This window comes from Cetorhinus maximus, chromosome 17, assembly GCF_964194155.1.
Source record: "Cetorhinus maximus chromosome 17, sCetMax3.hap1.1, whole genome shotgun sequence".
NCBI classification, from domain to species: Eukaryota; Metazoa; Chordata; class Chondrichthyes; order Lamniformes; family Cetorhinidae; genus Cetorhinus; species Cetorhinus maximus.
In genome coordinates this window covers 82,365,223-82,382,439 of record NC_135895.1, presented here as the reverse complement: position 1 = coordinate 82,382,439, position 17,217 = coordinate 82,365,223, and the positions used below count along the sequence as shown (strand labels likewise).

Genomic DNA, 17,217 nt, shown 5'->3' with positions numbered 1-17,217 from the left:
GGAGCCCGCCCAAGGTGCAGCAGGCAGCGGGAGCGCCCATCGCGGCTGGCCACATCCTGGATCGATGGCGTCTTCCCGGGAGCGTTGCAGCCTCTCGCTGGCTGGCGTCAAGAAGGTGCTGTCGGCTGCCGGCTATGATATGCCGCGGATCAACTTGTGGGTGAACCAGGCGGTCTGGAGCCTGGTCACTGAGGGCTCACTGCTGCAGACGGAGGGCAAAAAGGCCTCAGGCTCCTTCAAAATCAACCGACAGCACCTGGAGGGCCAGAGCCGCCCGGCCACCGCCCCGACCCCCAAAGCCTGGGGCCGGCAGTGGAGAGCAGCTGCCAGCTACAAGGGCAAGATGAGGAGGAGCCTGGCCCAGGTGAAGAAGAAGCTGGGCGGCCGAAGGAAGGGCGGCGCCAGCCAGAGGAAAGCTGCCAAGGGAAACGGCGTCCGGAGGCTGGGCAGGCGACCCCGGAAAGCGGCCAAGGAGCTGGCGCCAGGTGCTGATCCGGCTGCCGGACAGGAAGGTGAACCAGAGGCGGGAGTTGAGAGCATCCCCGAGGGAACTGGACAAGGAGCAAAACGGTGAAGGAGGAAAGAAAAACATCCGAGTGGAGATAATATCAAGAAAGCTCAAATGGAATTTTGGTTTCACTTTAAAAAGGCGTGTGCATATTTAATGAGAGAGGGAGCTGCAGGTTCCCCAAAAGAACCATAAGGCCCCAAGGCCAAAGGAGTGAAATGGAAACGGGAGAAAGTCCAAAACAGACCTTCTAGTCGAAGGAAGGACAGGAACCTGGAAAAGGTCCTGTTAATTAAGTTAAGAGTGTGGGGCAGAGAGAAAGGCTCCAAGCTTCAGACTTAAAGAAACAAAAGCTGCAGAAGCAGATTTAAATGGAGAAAAGCTTGCAAGAGGCAAGAAGATCCAAAGAGACAACTGAAGGTCTGTAACTCTTTGCTATGAGCATGTGAAGCAGTGGTACTGTTGACGGCTGAGTCGGTGACAGAGACTGCGTGGAAGGTAGCTCGAATGCATATAGTGACCCAGGGGAGAGGAATATCAGAAGGAGAGTTCGAAACCCTGGAGGGAATCCTTGAGGAAGACATCTGAGAGAAAGCGTCGGCTTGGGAGAAGATTCCAAAGCGAGGTCTTGGAGAGTGGAGATTAGAAACCCTCGTGTGAAAGACAGGATGCAGTGAGACCAGTTGGCTCACGGTGTGACAAGCATCTGGGGGGAGTTGAGAGATCCATAGCATCTGGTTGAGGTGGTATCTGAGAGAAAGCATCTATTTGGGAGAAGATTCCAAAGCAAGTCCTTCATGTGGGGATTGGAAATCTTCGTGCGAAAGGTGGAGTTCAGTGAGACTGATTGGCTCACGGTGTGACAAGTGTCTGGGGGTGGGGGGGGGGGGGGGGGTTGGTGAGAGATCCATAGCATCTGATTGAGGTGGCATCTGTCACTTGGTTTCAGAGTGTGGTGTGTCTGACCACAGGGTGCCATAGACTGCGTACCCACTGTGAACATTAGAGTATAAGATAGCTTTTATAACTTGTGTTATCCTTACAAGTCTGTACATATCTGTAAAGGTATAGTTGTGGGTGAAGGAGTATTGTAATATAGTTCATCTTTTCTTGTTTAATAAATGTTTTATTCTTTTGTTAAAAGCTCATCAGCTGACACCTGTGACCCTGTTCAGTAGCTACTCTCCACGTATATAAACAAACAAAATAAAAGTTCGGATCTATCAAGCTGAGTTCCACTCTGGAATCAGGCTTGTCCAGGGGTAACCTCAGTTGGGATCGTAACATGCATGTATGTGAATGCACGGAGTATAGTAAATAAGATTGTGGAGTTACAAGCGCAGATTGCCTGTGGAAATATGTTGTGCCAATAATAGAGACCTGGCTCAAGGAAGGGCAGGACTGCCCTCCCTGACTGAATACTCCCTGACTGAGCAGAGCTTAGTGACCTATTTACTGCATAGAAAATACACAGCTGTATTTGTGTCTTAGGACGGAAATGTTGCGGTTATCTGCAGATGCTGATTTGACTGCTGAAGAGAACTAATTATAGTTCTTAACATTCCCTTGCAACACAAAAACTATTTAGAAGATAAAACATTTATAAGAAGGATCTAATACGAATTGGAAACACACTGCTGTGGCCTCTGCAAGGACTTTTAAATGCTAATGGTTCATTTAATTAAATAGTGAGAAAATCTCAAGGATAACAAGATTTTAATGTTTTAGCATAAGACCAATGATCTATGTTATGTATCCTGAGAAACTTTCCATCAGGTTCCTGAATGATGATGTAGAACCAATTTAAATAATTTTCATCTAAATAGCACCTTTCATATTCTTATGATGCCCCAAAGTATCCTCAAACATTTTCTGTCCCCCTTGCTCCCACCCACATTGTTTTTTACCTTGTCATCAGCTGGCTGTAGAATATACAACTTTGGGAAGTTGTCTTTCTGACATGTAGGCAACTGTAGCTGCTTATATCAGAGTGACTTTGATGTAAGTTATTTTAGCATGTTTGCAGCACATCAGTTTGCTACACTGTTTTTTGTCACTTTGTTTTGCCAGTTACTTTTAATGAGTGATTGATTGTACATGTCTCAAATGGAGTCTCTCTAGCTGCTTTGCGCACCAATAGTTTAAAAAAATCCAAGTTTTGTATTTTCATAAAAGTGAGCATGACTGCCATGCACACCTTTAGCTTTATCGGTTGCATCATGAGGTTTAGACCCAAAACGTACCAGTAGCTTTAAATCTTTTGGCAGAAATCATAAATCTAAGGTATTCTTGAGCATTACCTTTATATTATTTGTTTCTAAACAGAGATTGAATATTGAGGGAAATTTGTGGATACAAAATGAATTCATATTTTAAAAAATTTCCCCAATTCCTTTTCCTCTGTGGCTCTCGCATGCCCTCCCCTGCACCTAAAATTCTCATGATCCCTTTCCCCTGCTGATCCCCTGGCTCTACTTCTTGCCTCCATGATTGGTTTTCTCACATCCTTTTGCACTGTGATCTTCCCTACCTTGCCTCCCTCTCCCTCATTGTCTCTCCATCTCTCATCACTCCCCCGTTTCCTACTCTGTTAGCAAAGAAGTATCCATGAAGTAATTACCATCGTGAAAAAAATCTACAAAGTCAGTGAACATTTTTTTTCTTTTTGCCTCAGTAATTCAAGAGCATAGTACAACAACAAAGATGTCTAATTTAATTTATATAAACATATTATGCAATTCATAATAAAATTGTGAAATGTCAAACAGTTGCTTTTTCTTTCTGAAATTTCTCCATTGTGTATTCTCCTCTTTCAACACCTGAGTTCTGTCAACATAAATCAATCAGCTTTCCTAAATAAAAAGGCTCATGGGAGGGAAAAAGGACAAGCGTCACAGAATGTGACTCTGAAGAATGGGTTAATACTTCTGAATATCCATATGACAGCAATTGATATCTCACCAAACTTTGCTCCTTTCCCTATGGCAATTACTCCGTTGGCAGCTATTTGCTAACAAAGCGGGAATTAGGGGGATTGGGAAGGTGATGGAGTGAGAGGGAAGCAGGACAGAAGCATCTTACCAAATACTCGAGTGTCATTCTGTGCAAACTGCCTTGTAGATTATATCTTCCAGAGTATAGTGTACAGCTACTCCCCTTCTGAGTCTAATGGACACATTGTATTTTACAACAAATGGAGGGGGAGGCAAGACTGTTGCCTCAATCTGCTCCAGTTTGCACTTAACTCAACTGATGCCTTGTTGTACTCCTGACTTAATTGCTCTATTTCTCCCTGCCCCAACCCCCACATGTGTTCCCTACACTTGGGTCAGTGTCCCAGACTATCTTTGAGCAATGCAGTGGGAAATCTTAACATTTATAATTTGCGTTTGACTGATGCCTGACTTGTATGATTTGCTTGAACTTCATATTTACTACTCAGCAACAAATAAAGTTATATGCACTTCACTTGCGCTCAAAACACGAGCCGTTCAGCAACAAATGTGGGAGAGAAGTGGCTGTGACTGGAGGAGCAGCTCCTTGCAGAATCTTCCACTTCACTTCCCAGTATTTTGAATCCTGGCTCCGTGGGCCAAATAGAAAAGCATGGCGGGTCAGATAGTAGCCAAGGTTGGACAAACCTGGTATAGATGCATTGAAGGGGATACTGGAACAGCTTATGAGGGAGAAGGGTATAGAGGACTATGAAGCAACTATTTCATTTCCTGCTTGCAGAAGGAATAGACCGATGGTGCATCCATTTTGAACTTAGTGTGTATATGTGACCGGAATCTCCTGGTATGGGGAACGACGAATGACTCCGCTTAAGTTGTTGATATGCCTTGGGACGCAGAGGAAGCCCATGCGCAGTACTTAGCAGGAAATTTAAACTTCCAATTGTTGGTTTTACCCTGCCCAGATTTGTTCACGATTTCCTATGACGATGGGATCAGACAGCCAGAACCTGTACTGGTTGTCCTATACTGGTTTTTACACGGATTTACTTAGAGCTTTTCATAGCAGGTGTAAAGCCTGCTGAGCAGCGTAAATCTTTAAGTAAATCAGCTGGAGTGTCAAAGCACAACAGCAACCACAACACCCCAGTCTCGACACTGATCAGCATGTCCCTGAAAATATTCTCTCTCCCAGCAATGTTTACCCCCAAATCCTGAAAATGTTTACCCCTGCGCCCCCCCCCCTCCCTTAAACATTCACCCCCCTCCATCCTGGCAATGTTCACCCCACCCTCCATCCTGGTAATGTTCACCCCCCATCCTGGCAATGTTCAATCTCCCTCCTGAAAATGTTTATCCTCCCTCCCTACAGTGTTCAGCAACCGCCACACCCTTGCAATGATCAACCCTCTCCTGGCTCCCCCTCACCCCCCACAGCCCCCCAACTTCCGGACAGTACTCAGCCACTCCTGGACCTGCCCAACCCCCCTCTCGACTTAGCTTCTGGAATTGCTGGCTCCTGCCTGGCTGATGTCGAAGAGTTAGCATTACCAAAAAGTAGGGGTTAAGAGAGGGTGAGCACCATCGGGGAGTGAAGGAGGGGATGAGCATTGACCAGAGATGAGCATTTTTCAGGGGGTGAGGGATTGGGGTTCAGTATTTTTGGGGTGAGGGAGAGGGTGAGCATTGTCGGGAGTGAGAGGAAGGTTGAGCATTATTGGGGGTGAGAGAGGGAGTTGCGCATTGTCGGGATAAGGGGGAGGTTGAGCGTCGTGGGGTTGAAATGCAGGGTTGAACTTTGTTGGGATGGTGGTGGGGTGAGCATTTTTGGGGCTGAGAGAGTGGGTTTGAGCAATTTTACAGTGTGAGGGAGGTTGGTTGAGCATTTTTGGATGGTGAGAGAGGTAGGGAGGTTGAGCATTATCAGGGAGGTGAGGAAGAGGGTGAGCACTGTCAGTGAGGGGAGGCTGTTCAGTGTTGGGGGTGAGAATTCCATTTAAAATAGTGTAAGTCAATGAACTGAAGACAGATCTCAAGGGCTGTGTCTTCAGTTCATGATGAAAAAAGGGGACATAGCTTCACTGGAATTATACTCACCAGTTGGCCTCCCAACTGTTTGCCACTGCACCCCTGCTGGAGCAGGCACAGGAAGGTACGTACAATGGCTCCAGCGTAAAATGGTAAGTGGGCCGATTAAATTGCAGTCGGTGGCTAGCACGCTATCTCTGCCGCTGACCGGAAGATCTGGGTTAATTGTTTTATTTTAAAAATTGTACTCCGTGATATTTAGTTGCAACCCATTGCTCACATTTGTCCTGCATTGATTTTTCTTGTCAGAACTATGAGCAGTCTTGCGCCGATGTTAACCAGTTTCTCGCAAGGATAAAATTGTTTCCTCAATATTGTTTCTTGGAATCATGGAGTAGTACAGCACAGAAGGAGGCTGTTTGGCCTATCACTTCTATGCTGGCATTTTCTAAGAGCAATCCAGTTAATCTCTCTGTCCTGCTCTTTCACCATATCCCTGCAATATGTTTTCCTTCAAGTATTTAACAAATTCTCTTTTGAAGGCTTCTATTTTAATTTGTATCCACCATCCTATCAGGCAATGGATTGCAAATCCTAACTAACTGTTGCATAAAAAAGCTTTTCCTCATGTTGCCTCTGTTTATTTCACCAGTAATAAATCTATGCCCTCTACTTATTGATCCTACAGCCATTGGAAACAGATTCTCTTTAGAAGCCCTTGCTGATTTTAAACATCTCATTCAAATCATCTCTGTCCTTTCTGCTCTAAAGAGAACAACCCCAGCTTCTCTGTCTGTCCAAGTAACTAATCCCTAATTTCTGGAACCATTCTGATAAATCTCTCCTGTACCCTCTTCAAAAAGCCTTCATTTCCTTCCTAAAATGTGGTGCTCACAATTAGGCACGAGTCCAGCTAGAATCAGGCTATTTTCAAGGATTATGGCTGAAAATGTGAGAGGAGTCTAAAATGTATTGACTGTCAGCTGAGAATCAGCAGCTGCCATCCTTTCTCCTTTTGAGAAGAAATGCTTGTTCCAGTTTGGATCATGGCTTAACACTGGAATGTGTTGTTTTTTCCCTCTATCATTTCTTCCAGAAGCTCCCTTTTCTTAAAGTTTGGAAACTCTTGGTTGTAAGCAATTTTAAAAATAATGTTTCCAGAGGTAGAGTGGTTGATCCAGAGAGACGTATTAGATACTAAAAAGCATAATTTATATGATTCAAAAGCTAATCTTACTCTCCCACCCTTAACTGAACACGATATTGCACAATTTTCTTAAGTACCAGCTGGCTGAATTCCAGAAGGCATATCATTTTGAAAAAAATTAGTGATGAAATGATGCCATTTACTCCATGAAGATCATTTGTCTTGGAGATTAATTCTCTTCACATACAATGTTAATATTTTGTCACTGATACCTTGCTTTGTAAATTATTCATTGTTTGATAAGACTTCTTTCCCAGCATCTGTTATTAAATTTATTTCTTGCTAATTGATGTTTGTGTCCTCCAGTTTACTTTCTTGACATACTTCAATGTAATACAAGTGGTTTACCATATCATAAATACATTATACCCCATCCAATCACCATTCTAGATTGTAGAAGCAATCCTGGGTAATGGATAGAAAGATAGAATATACTGTTACGGACAGGGGAGAGAGAGAGATAAACTGAAATCCCCAACTCTCCTTTCCTTCTGTCGATAATCAGTGTAGTTTATTTTTGAAAAGGCTGATTATGTGTTCCCAAACCCCTGTTAGTTTGCGGTCAATTTCAAGTCATCAGCAACAGACTTTTATGGATCTAAATAAGGAGCATTGTTTATTCACACACTCATCCCAGAAAGTCTATGCTATGTCAATCACACAACATATACCCAAGAAAGGTACAATTAAAGAAGGTAGTGCACTTCTACAAGTATTAAAACCAAACAGAATATTTAGCAGTTCATATGTCTTTAAGAGTCTAATGAAAGAGGGAGCTTTTCCCACTCCAGAGTTGACGTTCAATTAAGCTCAGATGGCTGGGGTCAGATTCCGGATTAACTGCAGGATTCCTTCAAAGTAAAGACTATTCAGTATGCAGACAAGCTCTGGTGGCTGTCGTAACCAGAGATCCAATTTGTTTACAGGTGAACTTGGAGCTTTTTGAAACAGGCTGGAGGAAGCTTTTAAAAGACTTCTAAGCCTCACAGTTCTTGAAAAGCAAGATGGCACAGCCTTTCTCTGCAGCTATGGTATTGTTGATGTTGGTCTTCAGACTGCTCCAGAACAGACAGGGTCTTGGCATAAAAGATTTTCAGTTTCATAGAACACTTTCAATCATATAATTAATGGCCATTGATAGAGAATAGAAGGTGCATTTGAATTTCATTGGTGGATAACTGGTCTCAATAGTTCTCCTTTGTTATGTGGCAAACCTGGAGCCAGAGTCTAGGGACGGAATTCTTTCATCCCGCCCGCAGCGGGTTTCATGGTGAGCAGGAGGGGCGAATTTAGCGGGAGGCCAAAAATTGGAAACATATGGACTGCAGCTGTTCAAGAAGGCAGCTCACCACCACCTGTTCAAGGGCAATTAGGGACAGGCAATAAGCGCTGGCCTAGCCAGCGACACACACATCCCATGAATGAATGAAAAAAAGTGGGAGATGATCACAGGATGGCTAAATCATGAAATAAAAGGATTCAAATGTACATCATTACACCGCCATGCACGTAGAGGTCAAATATATTTACAAACGTGCAATACTTTTACAGTGGTAGCACACCCAAAAGTGATTTCAATATTTCTTCATTTTTCTAACCCTAACATTATGCCTAGGTGCAGCCCCGACATCCGCAGCAGAGGTGGAGGCAGCCTGCTGACTGCTACATCCTGATGCCTCCGATGACCTTGGTGGACGTTGTCTGGTGGCTTGTGTCCTGGAGGGCCCCAGCATGCTAAGGGTCTTCTGCTAAGGGGAAGATGCACCCTCCTCTGCCTGAGCGGCTGGAGTGGATGGAGTTACAGGCAGAGGATACTGTGAGCAGCTGGACCTGGGAAGAGGCCCCCAGGGTGTCCGGCTGATGCTCATCTTCCCTGTGGTTGCCTGAGCGCCCTGCCCTGACTCCTTGAGGAGATGATCCAGCTTGAGGGAGGTCCAAGTGCCTCACCCCCCTGTCGCCCACATCTTAAGGTGGTCACCAGGGTGTGTGGGGATGGAGTCCAGGGCTGGGCTGAGTGCCAATCTGACAAAACCTGCTGGACCAAGGTGTCCAGGGTGGTTGCCAACCTTCCCATGTTGACCTCGAGGCGCTCGCATGTAGGAATCACGACCTCAAGACAGAATGTGCACAGACTCCTCCATCCTTCACTCTAGTCTGCTGAGTGAGTGCCGAATCTCTGGATGATGTTCCACTGCCTGTCATTGTATCTCCAGCATTGAATTGGCAGCCACTTGCAGAGGCTCATCATCTGACTCAGACTGAGTGAATGGCTAGTCTCCAGCATCCCTCTGAGTGCCCAAGACCTGGGCTGTCCCTGCCTCTGACTGCCACAGGGACGTGTCAGTGAGGTGTTCTCCAATAGGTGAGCCCAGGCCTAATCTAGAGCTGTGCTCCACTGAAGTGTTTGTCCCTGAGTTGGTGGATGGTGCGGGTGAGCGGCTCTTCCTCATCTTCCTCTTCTGACACAGTCTGGGGGCTGGGATTTATGGTGGGCACCCTTGTGGGCCTCAATCTGCTGGTGTCTAAGATAGAGAAGAGAGTTTTAGTTGATGAGCATGAGGATGTAAGACTGTATGTCACTCAATGTGATTGTCATGGTGTGATGAACTCATGGAGGTGTGATCCATACTAAGTTGTTGAGACAATCTGATGCCCTTTCCCCATAGGAGCAATCCCTGTCCTCCCCAGTGATCTCTGCTGCTGCCTCCTCAAATTCACTGAGGGCAATTATGTCGGCTGTGCCTCCCCCGGTCTGCGCACTTTCCTGCCTGTTGTGGGCAAGTTTGCCCTGGATGAAGACAAAACAAAAAGGCATGTGATGAGAAGGGGTGGGAGCATAGGTTGGAAAGATTCATGCCCCGTGTATGGTGAGCCCTCCCCAGCAGGTTTGAAGGTGGTGTGTGTGCAGCATGATGGATGGTGGCGATGTGAAAGGTTGTTACAGTTAATCATTGGTGATATTAGCCCCTGCTAATGGTTGTGTGAGATCCCTGAAGAGAGTGGCCCTTGGATTACATGATGCCATGATGAGGGTTTGCTACTGGAGGGATTTGAAGGATGACTTGCCTTGGCAGAGAAGATGAGGTCATTCACCCTCTTCTTACTGGTTGGCATTTTGGGCATGGTTGCCAGTTGAGCTAACATCCCCTATGTTGGCCTCCCAGGCTGGAGAGGTGAGGCTGGTATGCTTCCTGGAACAGTCCCTGGTATACAGGACATTCCTATGCACTCTTCTGACCTAGGCCTCGAGCTTCTGATGGGTGAAGCGGGTGTTATCTTCTTGAGGCTTGCAGCTGCTGCCTTTTGGCTTGGTGACATCTCGAAAGGTGCTCTGGAGACAGGTGAGCTGGAGAGAGTGAGATGTGTGGTGCTTAAATATGGCGCCTGGACATTTGACCCTACCAGGTAATGGCAGGGCGGGCAAATCAGCTCCTGATCCACCAGGTGATTCGGAGAAATACTCGCCTGTGCATAATTAATAAGCTTGCAAGCACGGAATCGGGCACGATTTCCCGCCATTCTGAGCAGCGGGATACATGCCGCAAAACCCACCTGACACCGCATTTAGTTTCAAAAGTGGAAAATTCTGCCCTAGGAATCTACTTCTCTGTGTTGGAGTAAGCTTTGACAATTGCAGGTGTGAAATCCCACAGACGTGTGAGTACTGTTTAGGCATGTCCAATCAAGGAGGAGACCCCCACCCATTATAATCCAATTCGGAACTTTCCGGAAAGCTTGTTAAGTCTGTTCAAGTTGCAAATCACCTGACGCCTTGGCAGCCATCTTAAAAGTTCATCAGGGTCAATTTTAAAAGGAATAGAGTTTTTAAAAAAATGTAATATCTTCATGCCTATACTGACATGACAATCCAGAAACTGAATAGAAGGGGTATAATCCTTTCTTGGTGACCAGTCACAAGTGGCATTTCAGATGGATCCCTATATTGGGCTAATTTTGCTGTCTGGAGATAAATTAAAAGAATGCAAATTGATGATGAGGCTACAACATTGTAGCCCCAACTCTCTGCCTTGTGCTCCATGACTTCAATCTGGGAGCCCAGGATAATGAATTTACTCATTTCATATAAATGACCTCAGTTTGAGAATCAAGGGAGTTATTTTCAAATTGGAGATGCTGCTAAATTTGACAGTATGATGAATTGTTGCAAAGAGAGCAGAAAATTGCTAAGAATGTACATTAATTAAATGGTTAGAACAAAGGAACATTGAGTTTATCATTAAGTTGAAGGTAGTAAGCACTGGAATTAAGAAAAGGAAATAAAAAAAATAGGTAATGAAAGGTTTCAAAGCATAAGTGGCTAAGAAAATAAGGAAGGTCAATTGGATGCTAAGCTTTGTCATGAGATTTAGAATATGAGTGCAAGGTAGTTATCCTGTAGTTACATAGAATGCTGGTCAAACCTGATTTGGAAAGTTACATTCAGATTTGGGCACTGCACCTGAGGAAAATAGCTTGCTGTCAAAACAAGTCACGAGGGACGTGGTGGCACAGTGGTATTGCCTCTGGACTAGTCTTCTAGAGACTCAGGGTAATGCTCTGGGGACCCAGGTTCAAATCCCGCCATGACAGATCGTGAAATTTGAATTCAGTAAAAACCTGGGATTAAAAGTCTGATGATGGCCACAAAACCATTGCCGATTGTTGTAAAAACCATCTGGTTCACTAATGTACTTTAGCGAAGGAAATCTGCTATCTTTCCCTGGTCTGGCCTATATGTGACTCCAGGCCCACAGCAATGTGGTTGACTCTTTAATGCCCTCTGAAATGGCCTAGCAAGCCACTCAGTTCTCCAGGGCAATTAAAGATAGGCAATAAAAGCTGGTCCAGCCAGCGACGCCCACATCCCATGAACGAAAAAAAAGGGAAAATTTGCGTCAGTTAAAAGTGAATCCAGAAAATAATTCTTAACACTTTACCATAGAATGCAATAGATGCAAAAACAATTCGTGATTAAAAGGGAGATGGATACTTAAGTGTCATCTTGCATCATTTGGTAATACTCTTGTTTTTGAGTAAGGAGGTTTTGATTTCAAGCTCTGCTCTATGGCAGGGGTTGAGACTTTGTTGAAGGGGTAGGGATGGAGAATTTGGTTACAGAGATCCGTTTTGAACAGATTTTAAATGATAGAGAAGCAGTTAGAGGCAGAAAGGTTTGGGAGGATATTCAGAAGAATGTGGCAAAAGCAAGAACGGTCTGCCACTGAAGCTAGAATACAGGGGAGGACACACAGACAACCAATATCAGAGAATTGGAGGATGTGGGATGGAATGGATAACTGGAGAAGGTTGCAGAGGTGAGCCTGTAATTTGTCAATAAGATTTAAGATTTTCTAAATTAATTCATGGGACAGAGGTGTCACTGGCAAGGCCAGCATTTATTACTCATCCCTAACTGCCCTTAAGAAGGTGCTGATAAGCCGCCGCCTGGAAGAGCTGCAGACCATATGGTGAATATACTCCCAAGGTATGTTAGGAAGCAAGTTCCAGGATTTTGACCCAGTAAGGATGAAGGAACTGTGATATAGATCCAAGTCGGGACGATGTGTGACTTGGTGGGGAATTTGGAGGTGGTAGTGTTCCTTATGGTCTGATGCCCTTCCCCTTCTGTGTGGTAGTGGTCAGGGGTTCTGGAGACACTTTTGAAGAAACTTTGGCGAGTTAGTGCGGTGCGTCTTGCAGATGATACCCACTACAGCCTTGCTGTCCTGGTGGTGATGAGAGTGAATGTTTAAGGTGGTGGATGGAGTACCGATCAAGTGAATTACTTTGTCCTGGATGGTGTCAAACTTCTTGAGTATTTTTTGGAGCTGCAATCATCTAGGCAAGCAAAAGCTATTACATCACAAGCCTGACTTATGCCTTGTAGATAGTGGAAAGGCTTTGGGGAGTGAGGAGGTGAGTGACTCACTGCAAAATATCAGCACCAACTTGTATTTATATACTATCTTTAACATAATAAATGTCCCAAGACGCTTCACTGGAGCATTATAAAGCATGATTTGACATCAAGCCACATCATGCTATATTCAGGCAGATTGCCAAAGAGCTAAGTTTTAAGGAGTGTCCTAAAGGAGAAATGACAGGTAGAGAACTGGAGGGAATGCCAGGCCTAGGCTACTGAAGGCACAATCATCATTGGTGATGCAGTTGTTTTTATATTTATTCATGGGTGTGAGCGTCGCTGGCTAGGCCAGCATTTATTGCCCATTCCTAATTGCCCTTGAGAAGATGGTGGTGAGCTGCTGCCTTCAAACACTGCAGTCCATGTTGTGTAGGTACACCCTTGGTGCCATTAGGGAGGGAGTTCCAGGATTTTGACCCAGCAACAGTGAAGGAATAGTGATATATTTCCAAGTCAGAATGGTGAGTGGCTTGGAGGGGAACTTCCAGGTGGAGGTGTTCCCATGTGTCTGCTGAACCTTGCCCTTTTTAGATGGCAGTGGTTTGGAAGGTGCTGTCTAAGGAGCCTTGGTGAGTTCTTGCAGTGCATCTTGTAGATGGTACACACTGCTGCCACTGTGCTTCGGTGGTGGAGGGAGTGAATGTTTGTGAATGGGGTGCATTCAAGCTGGCTGCTTTGTCCTGGGTGATGTCAAGCTCCTTGAGTGTTGTTGGAGCTGTACTTAGCCAGGCAAGTGGAGAGTATTCCATCATACTCCTGACCTATGCCTTGTAGATAGTGGACAGGCTTTGGGAGTCAGGAGGTGAGTTACTCGTCGCATGATTCCTAGCTTCTGACCTGTTCTTGTAGCCACAATATTTATATGGCTAGTCCATTTCAGTTTCTGGGTCAATGGTAACCCCCAGGATGTTGATAGTGGGGGAATTCAGTGATGGTAATGCCGGTGAATGTCAAGGGACGATGGTTAGGTTCTCTCTTGTTGGAGATGGTCATTGTCTGGCACTTGTGTGGCATGAATGTTATTTGCCACTAGTCAGCCGAAGCCTGGATATTGTCCAGTTTTGCTGCATTTGCAAGTGTTGTTGCTTAAAAGGCAGAATTAAGTGACTGCAGATTTCTCTGAGGATGTGGGTCTAAAGGATATTAGAGAGAGCACGGAGCAAGGCAATGGAAGGACTTGAAAACAATGATCTGTAGTTTAAAATTGAGACATTGCTTGATTGAGGGCCAATGTAGGTTAGTGAGTCAGGGGTGTTGGGTATATGGGGCTTAACGTGATGAAGGACATGGGCAGCAGAGTTTTGGATGAAGTCAAGTTTATGAAGCATAGAATGTTGGAGACTGGCCTATGATGAAAATAAAGAACATGTTAAGGTTTTGAATGTGGGAGTAAAAGCCATATTCAGAACTGGGAAAAACTGGTTTACACTGATCTTTTTGTTTAAAAATTCCAACAAATTTGTTTTTCAGGAGCTGTCAAGTTGTGGCTGGAACAAAAAGGAAAAGCACAGTTCATCACCAAATGTTGTAGCCTTCACGAGGAGGTTTAATCATGTGAGTATTAGTTGGGATTTGGGTAATGCACTAAAAATGTGAAGTGCCTGTAAAGTAGATTACGTTTAATAATCTGGCAAAAACAAATTAATTGAGACAAAAAATGGTATGCTGAGGCCCTTGATTGATTAAAAATTTATAGTCCAAGTTGGTAGTTCTCTTTGGGACCCAAATATCTACCGCTCCCCAATACACCAATCAGTTGTGCATATTGATAATACAAAAGTGCTGTACGTGCAACCTCTTTACACTGATTCTTTGATAGCTTATTTTAAACCATTAAAGCATATCTGCTACTTGTTCTGAGAAGTCAGAAGGAAAATTAGCACATTAGCTATTGCTCATGGTAAATTTTCTGAGTTACAAATATGAAGAACAATAAGATTAAGATGTTGCAATTTTATATTTTTCTAGTGTATTCCTTAGTAAAAGACGTGTAGCAGACCAAGTTTCCCATGCACTTTATCCTGTGCTGTTGCACATCCTGTGTGTGTGTGTTAGCTGTCCAGATTTAACAATTAACTTCTAATCATGGTATATTGATCACTGGAGCACACTTTGGAATACACATCACAACCCATCCCTTCTGAAAAATAAATTAGACTTAGAAGACCGGTTTACACATGCTAAAACCAATGGGTCAGATTTATTTTGAGATTAAACAATGCATTGAATCAGAAAGAGGGGAGGAAGAAAAAGCACGAAAAATGGCATGAGTTTTTTTTTATTCATTCACGGTATGTGGGCTTCGCTGGCTGGGCCAGCATTTATTGCCCATCCCAAAATGGGCAATACCAGGAGCAATGTACATTACCAGGAGTAATGTACTTTTTTCAGAATTTGTTTCTTAGAGAGTTTGAAGAGCAGTAGAACTTTCAGATCAAGCTGTCCAGCTTGTCTTTTGGCTAATGTGATTAAAACAAAAGAAGCACACCCAAATTCCTCTGAATGCCAAGCATACTAGCCCCATGCCTTTTAAAAGAAATCTGCTTCTCCATTCACCTTTCCAAAGTGGATAACTTCACTCCCCCATACTCTATCTGTCTTGTGTATGTGTGTGTTTTCTGTCACTTTCTTTACCAATCACTTAACAGTCTGTATCCCTCTGAAGGCTCTTATGTCCCCCTTACAGCTTTTTTTTTCCTACCTAACTTTGTATCATCAGCAAACTTGGATACCCCCTCATCTAAGTTGTTGATATGGATTGTAAAGCTCAGGTCCAGACACTGATTGTTGCAGCACTCCACGAGTTCCCTCACTTTAGCTACTATTCACAGTAGTGTACTGTGATCCCTGTAGAGACCGATAGTTTTTAAAAAGAGATTTGAATTCCCAGTGACTGACTGAAAGGATCACATGACAAGATTTCATATTTTAAGACTTTTACTGTAACACATTAACTAAAATAAACATTGATTAAACATTACTTAGTTGGTAACAAATACAATAAATGACACACAGGACATCCCTTGAGTCTTAACACACTTGAAAACCCGCACATATAACGTTACAACACACACTACATAATTGTAATATTTACAGAAGTCACCAAAGTTACTCTCATCTCTCTCTACCTCTCTGTCTGTCTCCCTCCCTCTCTCTCTCTCTCTCTGTGTCTCTCTCTGTCTGTGTGTCTGTATGTGTGTGTCCAGGATTTTTTAATTACACTGCCTGAGAGCTTGGAAGTTTACCCATGGCAAAGCTAGCTGCTCTGTCCTTTGCTCTCAGGCGTTAAAGCTGGCATGTGGACTTCAATGCAACTTGACATGGAACCCTTGTCCCCATGATAACCAGGTCACTTCAGCTTATCGCCGGGCAGAACGAGCAGAAGGCTACATAGTCCCTTTTCACCTTGAATTAAAAGAGAGAGTTCCATTTTATAAAACCTTGCATTTGTAACAGTGGCTTGACCAGGACATGCATTGATGAAAAATGATCACTTGCTGTACAGTTCAATCTTTCATAGTCATTCAGTGTTAAATTTAGAGTCAAATTTTGTCGATAAAGAAAGAACTGAATTTGTTTGAGTTGTTTTGAGTTGCACTCTGTTATGATGCCCACCTCCATTCATTAAAATTGTGATTTCTGCTTTCATTTGAAGAATTTTCCCATTTGGTAATTTTACCTCGGTTACCATGGGTATGTTTTAAAAAAAAAATCCTATAAAGAAGCTGGTTGCAACATTTTTGTAATGTGCAATGTTTTGAAAATTTTGTTTTTTAAATATTTTCTTACAATGAAAGAAGTATTCTTTGAAAATTCGCAGCAGCTAAAAACACAGGTTAATATTTCAACTGCCATCTCTTTGTTGGAACAAGACTGAAGCAAGTTCTGTCCAGTTCTGATTAAAGTTATACACCCAGAATGGTAACCACTCTTTTCCTCTCATAGATACTGTCAGATCAGTAGCCCTTTGAAAATGTACTGGTTTTATTCCAAATTTCCTGCATTTGTAGCTTCCCCATATTTTTCTTTCTTCAACGTGACAGCTGTTGAGCATTTTTATTTCTTGTTCCTCCTTGTTCCTAACCTTTCTAGAGAAGTTAACCATCCCTTAATTAACTGATCTGCCTTTAAATTAAGGTGAATAAGCCATCCTGTGCTGTTTCAAAACTATCAGTACCACATTAGATTATTTTCCAAACTACTAATTGTCATTAGCTGGTACAGAACTTGACTATTGCTGAAAAAAGATATTATTAGTATCCTTGCGAACTGTGCTGATGAGTGCAAGACAAAAAGCTTCAACAGCATGTCTCTCGCAAATGATACTAATTGTTTAGTGATATTGAGGTAGCAAGTGGTGGTGAGAACTGTCTGCTTTTCAATTACTGTGGGTATCATAAAAAGATTCATAGACATGGGAAAATTGCAAGGGAACTCTGTCACTTTCTTTGGCCTGTATTGTGCATCAGATAATTGTGGGTTCCAGCTGCACTCTGGAGATTTTGGCACATTATCCAGGATGTCACTTCATTTGTAGTTTTGGAAGATACTGCACAGCAGAAATGCAGTTTCTAGGTGCACTGTTAAAGCGAGGCCC

General features: G+C 43.6%; 1 protein-coding gene across 12 annotated transcripts in view; it reads left to right on the top strand.

The window, feature by feature from the left end:
• The window catches only part of ralgps2 (Ral GEF with PH domain and SH3 binding motif 2), a 674,317-nt gene that overhangs the window by 208,008 nt on the left and 449,092 nt on the right, over positions 1 to 17,217 (top strand). For all 12 annotated transcript variants that reach the window (XR_013579343.1, XM_078561532.1, XM_078561535.1 and 9 more), the window contains one exon: positions 14,091 to 14,174. Coding sequence is in view for 11 of the 12 variants with exons in the window: in XM_078561532.1 (XP_078417658.1) it covers positions 14,091 to 14,174 (84 nt within the window). In the remaining variant the exon portion in view is untranslated. The remainder of the gene's footprint in view (positions 1 to 14,090; positions 14,175 to 17,217) is intronic.